At 39.6% G+C, this 8408-nt stretch overlaps 1 protein-coding gene across 2 annotated transcripts in view; it reads left to right on the forward strand.

Annotated features, from left to right (window-relative positions):
* LOC106874976 (nuclear pore complex protein Nup155) overlaps positions 1 to 7924 on the forward strand; it is a 45457-nt gene extending 37533 nt beyond the window's left edge. For both annotated transcript variants that reach the window (XM_052972673.1, XM_014922907.1), the window contains exons 30-37: positions 572 to 729; positions 2947 to 3076; positions 3570 to 3671; positions 4011 to 4131; positions 4820 to 4930; positions 6013 to 6149; positions 6592 to 6698; positions 7769 to 7924. In XM_052972673.1, the coding sequence (XP_052828633.1) occupies positions 572 to 729; positions 2947 to 3076; positions 3570 to 3671; positions 4011 to 4131; positions 4820 to 4930; positions 6013 to 6149; positions 6592 to 6698; positions 7769 to 7907 (1005 nt within the window). In that variant the 3' untranslated portion in view covers positions 7908 to 7924. The remainder of the gene's footprint in view (positions 1 to 571; positions 730 to 2946; positions 3077 to 3569; positions 3672 to 4010; positions 4132 to 4819; positions 4931 to 6012; positions 6150 to 6591; positions 6699 to 7768) is intronic.
* Positions 7925 to 8408: the final 484 nt, after the last annotated feature.

Raw genomic sequence — 8408 nt, forward strand, 5'->3', positions numbered from 1 at the left:
ACTTTTGACAGAATAATGTTGATGCTAAAGAGTTGATGTTTGAAAATCCATGCTTGCATGAATCAGGTTGAATTTGTTGTGGTGGATATTCTATGGCTGGATAGCCTTCCTGTCACCAACCATCACTGGTTTCCATAAATGGTAGCATTTTCTTGAAAAAAAAAGAGATTCCAAAATTTTTAAATGCAATAAATTCCAAAATTTAAAAAAACCGCGGGAACTCAGTTGCCAACCCAATATATCTATATATATATATATATACATATATATATATATAATCATGCTGGCGTGCGGTTAGGCAGTTTGACCAGAGCTGGCAAGCCAGAGAACTACACCAGGCTCTAGTTGTCTGTCCTGGCTTGGTATCTATGGTTGGATGCCCTTCCTAATACCAACCATTCCACAGAGCATGGGTGCCTTTAACATGCCACCGGCACAGGTGCCCTGTGCCCACCTCTCATTTAATGACCCTTAAGCATTACAAGATAGCCTGGACGTTCTTCTAGCATTTTGATCCCTAATTTTTGTTTTCTTGTTCATCTGATGAAACCTTTTTTTTTTACATATGCAGATCAAGAGCCCGTTTTTGGAGACCTACCTGAAATGGAAGGCCAGCATTGTTCAAGACGACAAGACACTGATTCTTGATTTGCTGTGGAAGTTCTACCAGAAGAACAAAAACTTCCCTGCCGCTGCTCGTATCTTATCAAGGCTGGCAGAAAAACATGGGTGAGTTCTTGAGTGTTTTATCTTTTGGTATGAGGAACAAAGGGACGAGGTGGTTAGTATGTATATATGTAGGCATAGGGAGGTGCAATGGCCCAGTGGTTAGGGCAGCGGACTCGCGGTCATAGGATCGCGGTTTCGATTCCCAGACCGGGCGTTGTGAGTGTTTATTGAGCGAAAACACCTAAAAGCTCCACGAGGCTCCGGCAGGGGATGGTGGCAAACCCTGCTGTACTCTTTCACCACAACTTTCTCTCACTCTTACTTCCTGTTTCTGTTGTGCCTGTAATTCAAAGGGTCAGACTTGTCACACTGTGTCACGCTGAATATCCCCGAGAGCTATGTTAAGGGTACACATGTCTGTGGAGTGCTCAGCCACTTGCACGTTAATTTCACGAGCAGGCTGTTCCGTTGATCGGATCAATTGGAACCCTAGACGTCGTAAGTGACGGAGTGTCAACAACAACAAACAATGTAGGCATAGGCATGGCTGTGTCATTGAAAAGATAACTTTGCAACCATATAGTGTCAGGTTCCATCCCACCGTTTGGTAAATTGGGTAAGAATCTTCGATTATAGCCTATGACTAGCAAATGCCTTGTAAGTGGATTTGGTAGATGGAAATAGAAAAAGCTATGTTCCTTGTAGCTGTGTGATCAAGAAGTTTGATTCATAACCACATGGTTTTGGGCTCAGTTCCCCTGCATGGTACCTTGGGCATGTGTCTTCTACTATAGTCCCAGGCCAACCAAAGCCTTGAGTGGATTTGATAGAGGGAAACTGAAAGAAATCCATCGTATGTATATATGTATATATGTGTGTGCCACATAAAAAGTATTGGTGATGGTGCCATGTAAAAAGCACCCAGTACACTCTGTAAAGTGGTTGGTGTTAGGAAGGGCACCCAGCTGTAGAACTTGGTATGGCTCCTGGCCTTTGCTAGCTCTTGTCAAACCATCCAACCCATGCCAGCATGGAGAACGGACGAGAAATGATGATATGTGTGTTTAAGCGTGTTAGTGTCCCCTTGTTTCGACATAGTGTAATAGTTGTAAATGAGTATCACTGTCATATAAGCAGTGTACTTTGTTTCCAATCTTCTGTGAAGACCTGTCTAACTATGGGGGAAATTTACCTTATTGGAAACAGATGAGGGTTGGCAACAGGAAGGGCATCCAGTCATTGTCAGATCTGCTCAACAAATTCCATCTGACCCATGTGAGATGGAAAAGGGGACATTAAGATGACGATAATGATCATACATATTCTTTTACTCTTTTACTTGTTTCAGTCATTTGACTGTGGCCATGCTGGAGCACCGCCTTTAGTCGAGCAAATCGACCCCAGGAATTATTCTTTGGAAGCCTAGTACTTATTTTATTGGCCTCTTTTGCCAAACCGCTAAGTTACGAGGACGTAAACACACCAACATCGGTTGTCAAGCGATGGTGGGGGGACAAACACAGACACACAAACACATACACACACATACATATATATATATATATATATACATATATATGATGGGCTTCTTTCAGTTTCCGTCTACCAAATCCACTCACAAGGCTTTGGTCGGCCCAAGGCTATAGTAGAAGACACTTGCCCAAGGTGCCACGCAGTGGGACTGTGTACTCAGAACCATGTGGTTGGTAAGCAAGCTACTTACCACACAGCCACTCCTGTGCCTATATATATATATGTTTGTTAATGAACTTGTTTACATATTTTTCTCAGTTATTCAAAAGTCATAAGGTTTGCACTGTGTTCTGTTGGCATTTTTCTAGTGAATAGATTGCTCACTCATTCGTTGCTTTGAACAGCCTATGGAATAAGAAATCCCTTACTTGAAAAACAGATAAGGATTAGTGGTAGGAAGAGTATCCAGATGTAAATCATGCCTTCATAACATATTCATCTAACCCATGCCAGCATGGAGAGAGACATAAAGGGATTATGCGTGTGTGAGGAAATGTGTGTGAATGTTGATATTCCCATACTTGTAAAACAGGCAACGGTTGGCAACAGGAAGAGCACCCAGCTGTAAAATCCTGCCTCAAGTCCATCCCATTCTAATATGGTTAAAAAAAAAACAAACAAAAAAATGGAAGTTAAACAAATGCTGGTTTCACCAGTCGTCAGTCAAATCGTCCAACCCATGCTAGCATGGAAAGCGGACGTTAAACGATGATGATGATGATGATGTATGTGTTTGTATTTCAGGTCTGATCTCACCCTGTCACAGCGTGTTGAGTACTTATCTCGTGCTATAGCCTGTGCTAAAGGTTCGACATTGATGACCAGCGTAGCCACGGAAGGAGAATTCTTGCATGAACTGGAGGAGAAGATGGATGTAAGTACATTACATCAGCCCTTGAGCATTTAAATCGGTCATATCCAGCCTAAGTATTCTATTTGTTTTATGTTAAATCCAGCCAGATCTGGCCTCTCACACCTACCTTACAATGTCGTTCTAAAATAACCAATTACATCATTGAAATCTCAAAGCAACAGGATAATGCATGATTAATTCAAAACAGTGGTTCCCAAAGTGGGCGGTATCTCTCCCCAGGTGGGTGGGTGGAAAGTTTTAAGGTGGTGGGGGTTGAAGAAAAGTGGGGCAATAATGGGGTAGGGATTTGTGTAAAAACAACAAAATAATGGTTTCATTAGGTTAAGTTTTATTTGTTAAATACACTTAAATGTTTGTATGTAGTCCTGCCAAATCCATGAACATATGACCAATAACTGTGTGTGTGTACGCACGTGCACACACACACACACACACACACAGAGTTTGTTTATGAAACTAATTTCCTTCCCACATGGTTTGTTCTCCGTTGCAGGTTGCTAAGTTACAGATGATGGTCTACAATGCTTTCTGCACTATGCAGTGCAACAGTGAAGTGTTGACTGCTTTGAATTCTGATCTTTTAGATATTTCATCAGTAAGTCTCAGCTATTAATACACTCTTATGTCTCATTACCTCCTACTCTTTCTCAATCTCTCCCCTCCCCTTTCATTTGCACCCATTTTCTTTCTCTTTTTTTCCTTTCAATTCTCAGCTCACTCTCTCTCTTAACTATTCATTGTTCTTGCTCTCTCATTCATAGTTTTTGCTCTTTGCCTTTCTGTTTCTCTTGCCTCCCTCTCTCTCATTCGCACCTCTTTATCTCTTTCTTTCATCCACAGTTCTCCCTTATTCACAATCATCTCTCTCTCTCTCTCTCAGTCATCTTTCTCTCTCTCATTCTCTCTAATACTTTTTATACCCTCTACCTTTCAGCTCTATGAAAAATTTGCCGATCCATACGGCCTGCATGAATGCAAGCTGGCTATTGTCCATTCTGCTGGCCTCTTTGACCCAGCTCTCATTGAAAATCTTTGGCAAAGTATTATAGATTCAGGTAAGTCCCAAGACACTGTCACCACCGAACTGAGCCTGAGCCAATGAGGTGAACCTCAACATGACTGAACGATGCCTTTCATATGTATGTGTGTGGAGGTGCAATGGCCCAGTGGTTAGGGCAGCGGACTCGTGGTCATAGGATCGCGGGTTTCGATTCCCAGACTGGGTGTTGTGAGTGTTTATTGAGCGAAAACACCTAAAGCTCCACGAGGCTCCGGCAGGGGATGGTGGCGAACCCTGCTGTACTCTTTCACCACAACTTTCTCTCACTCTTACTACCTGTTTCTGTTGTGCCTGTAATTCAAAGGGTCAGCCTTGTCACACTGTGTCAAGGCTGAATATCCCCGAGAACTACATTAAGGGTACATGTGTCTGTGGAGTGCTCAGCCACTTGCATGTTAATTTCACGAGCAGGCTGTTCCGTTGATCGGATCAACTGGAACCTTCGACGTCGTAAGCGATGGAGTGCCAACAATTAGGTCTTTGAAAAGTGCAGTTCTTAATTCATTCCTAACTATAATGAAATGAATGTTTTTGTTTTTTAAAAATAATTAATTTTCAGTTTTAAACTTAGTTGTGAATAATTAATAATCAATTAAAGATGTGTCTTCTGTGTTATTAATTGTCAAATTGACAGATATATGGAGAAGTATTAACATGTGGTTTTTCTTTTTTTTTTTTTTCAGCGATAGATTCAGCCAAGAAAGCATCTAGTGTCATAAACCCTGTGAATATATCCAACCAGTTACTTCCAATTGGCAAACAATATGTGTCTGCTGACCGCTACTTTCCTCTTGGTAAGTTAAACTATGAAAACACTCCCTCAGTGTTTTTTTTGTATTTGAAGAAGTCTGGTGAATGTACTGTGGTAATATACTTTTAAACATATCTAAGATTGAATCTACTTTCACTCACACCTAAGTAATTTATTATTTTGTGGTGTATTTATCATCATCATCATCATTGTTTAACATCTGCCTTCCATGCTGGCATGGGTTGGACGGTTTGATAGGAGCTGGCCAAGTGGAAGACTACACCAGGCTACTCAGTTTTGGTATGGTTTTTACAGATGAATGCTCTTCCTAACACCAAGCACCCTGCCGAGTGGACTGAATGCTTGTCACATGGCACCAGCACAGGTGAGGTTAGTTCTGGCATTGCTTTTACAGCTGGATGCCCTTCATGTATGTTTATGTGTATGCTTTTATCTGATTTCTTCTGTAGACTAAGAAATGGCTGTGTGGTAAAGTTTTGCTTCCCAGCCATATGGTTTTGTGTTCAGTCTCATTGCATGACACCTTGGGCAAATGTCTTCTACTATAGACTTGTGAGTGGATTTGGTAAACAGAAACTTAAAGAACCCCATTGCATGTGTGTGTGTGTGTGTGTGTGTGCATGCACTCGTGCGTGTGCATGTGTTTATCTTTTCGTCTTGACATCTTGTGATATTTGTAAACGGGGACTGTCACCATTATACAAGCACGTCTGGTCATCAGGGGAACTATTACCTTGCTCAGAAACAGATGTAGGTTGGCAATTAGCATGGTATCTCGCTCTTGAAAATTTGCAACCATGGACATGCTGGCTCCCTGATGGCTAATTTGCCATGCAGTCATCTCTAGTATTTTGTTTCACAGACCATTATCCAGAAGTGGCCACTGTAAAGCTACTTTTAGACATAACTCACTATTGTAAATAAAGATTTAAACTGTGAAAGATAGTGATGATGGTAGTTACAGTTGTTATTATTATTATTATTATTATTGCAAATGTCTAATTTCATTTAAAACAATTTCTTCTGTTGCTGTTTGTGTTCTGTGTCTGTTTTTTTTTCCTTTTTTTTAAAAATATTTGTCTTCCTTCCCATTCTATACAACAGCCTTCATCACAAAATACTTGGAGCAGTGCAGTTGTCAGCATGATCTGTCTCCAATCTGGGTCTTCAACACACTACTCGATTTCGGCGTGAAACCTACCAAGCTGCTACAGGTTTACGATTCCATCTTCAAATTTCGGGTGAGCCTCTTCACACTAGAATCTTGTGGGTAAAAAATGCCTATTTTGTGTTAACAGTTTGGCAAAAGTAAATAATGAAATAAGTGCTAGGTTTAATCCTTTAGCATTTAAACTGGCCATATCTGGCCAAAGATATTTTACCTGTTTTATGTTCAAACTGACTGGATCTAGCTTTTCATACCTACCCTACAATGTCATTCTAAAAATATACAATCACATCATTGAAATCTCAAAGCTACAAGATTATACATGATTAATTCAAAACAATGCAAATAAATAAGCAAAACATTTGACAGAGTAACCCGAATGCTAAAGGTTTAAAAAATAAGTGGGGGGTGGGACGATTTGACTAAACCCTTTGAGACAGTGGCCCACCATGACTGGTTTCAAGTGAAATTCTGTGTAAATATATTTACGTTGTTATCATCATTTGTTTCACTAGGGTCCAAGCTGGCAGAAATACCACAAACCATTACACATTCTCACAGTTTTATACCATCTTATTGATAAATTAACGAACATGATCCACTTGATTCCAACAGCAGAACGGTAAGTTTAAACCTCTTTCTATCTGTCTGTCTGCCTACCTACCTATGCCTCTGTGTGTGTGTGTGCGCGTTTCTTTCAATTCTTCCTTTAAAGAATGGACTGGTTTCTAACATAATAATATACCTGGCTGTTGAACACAATATATGCCATTTCTAATGCCAACCATTCTATAGAGCTGTGTTCCTCAACCTTTTTACCCTTGCATAATCCTTAAAATAAATTTCGTCTTGAGGAATCACCGCGCAAAAAAAATTATATTCCATATCTTTCTCATATTTTTTTCATCCGTAGTTCATGTGGTAAATATTATATATATATGTGCCTCTCCGAGAGAGAGAGAGGGGGATGGTCGTTATATTTTTTTGATAACATAATAGGTTAGATAGGATGATGTCTATATTACAGTAACCAATAATATGTTGTGCATGAATAGTAATATTATGATCATGAAATTAGCATCAACTTATCTCACTCTTTCTTGCGGAACCCCGGTTGAGAAACGCTGCTGCTATAGAGGGCACCAGGGTACCAAGAGATTATTTTTGTTTTTGTTCTTTTTGTGTCACCAGCAGTGGTGAGGTCTCCATGTATCCCCTTCAATTGAATGGAGCTACAGTAAAGGGGGAAGCAGCTTTATGCTGGGTGATGAAAGGCTAAAGTATGAAAGAAGGATCCAGAACAGATTTCTTGCTGAAGCAGAACTATGTGGCTACTTGCATTATGGCAGAGTGGGTGGAAGGAGTATGAAATTATAATTGGGGGAATGAGATTAAAAATGAAGATGAGAGAGAAATAAAGGAGGAGGATTAGTCTAGAGCGGGTGAAGAGGAAGTCTTGGGTGGTTTGATATCAAAAGAGTTAATGATTTGTTTTTTTGCACCTACCCTTTTTTTTAATGGAATGTTCACTAAAATGTTTGACTGTTGTATATTGTAATGTTTGTGTTGATATTGCATTGTAATTAAATATCAACATCATGATGATCATCATTGATAGCTATTATATGTTAAAATGAATGATATTTTACGACATCTGGTGTTTTTAACTTTCTTTCTTGATTCTGTTTGCAGGAGGCAGTTTTTCACTTATTGCCTTGATGCAGTGTCCAGCTACCAGGTGGAGCTACAAGCAATCAGCAGCACAGACCCTGAAGTGCGTCAACTTGTAAACAAATACCGCTCAGTTCAGGCAAAACTGGAACGAATGTAAATAAAATTTCAGTGGAACATGCCGACCTCTGCTTATTTGTTGTTCACCAACAACGATGATGGTCTTTCCCCCCCTCTACCTAGGGGGGGGGGGGGCTTACCGACCCAGCAGCTGATTTCTTGTTGAAGAGCCTCATCACTTTCCTTCTCATCTAAAGCCGACCTATTCATAAGGACTACTCTGTTGAAGTTGTTGGCCGTTAGTGGTAGCTAATGCCAACAATAATGAAAATAATAACTGCTTGTGTGTGTAATTGTATATATTGGTATATACATTTAAAGATACAAATGGGAAAAAGAGTACTCAAAATGTGTGTGTATGTATGTCATATATGCATATATATATGTATACTGTATGTATGTATATGTGTGCATGTGTGTATGTATATGTTATGTATATATAAAATGTGTTTATATAAAATATGTATGCATGCATATATGTACGTTTGTGTGTATATATATATATATATATATATATATATATATATATATATATATATAT

Source organism: Octopus bimaculoides, chromosome 14 (assembly GCF_001194135.2).
Source record: "Octopus bimaculoides isolate UCB-OBI-ISO-001 chromosome 14, ASM119413v2, whole genome shotgun sequence".
In the NCBI taxonomy this organism is placed as follows: Eukaryota; Metazoa; Mollusca; class Cephalopoda; order Octopoda; family Octopodidae; genus Octopus; species Octopus bimaculoides.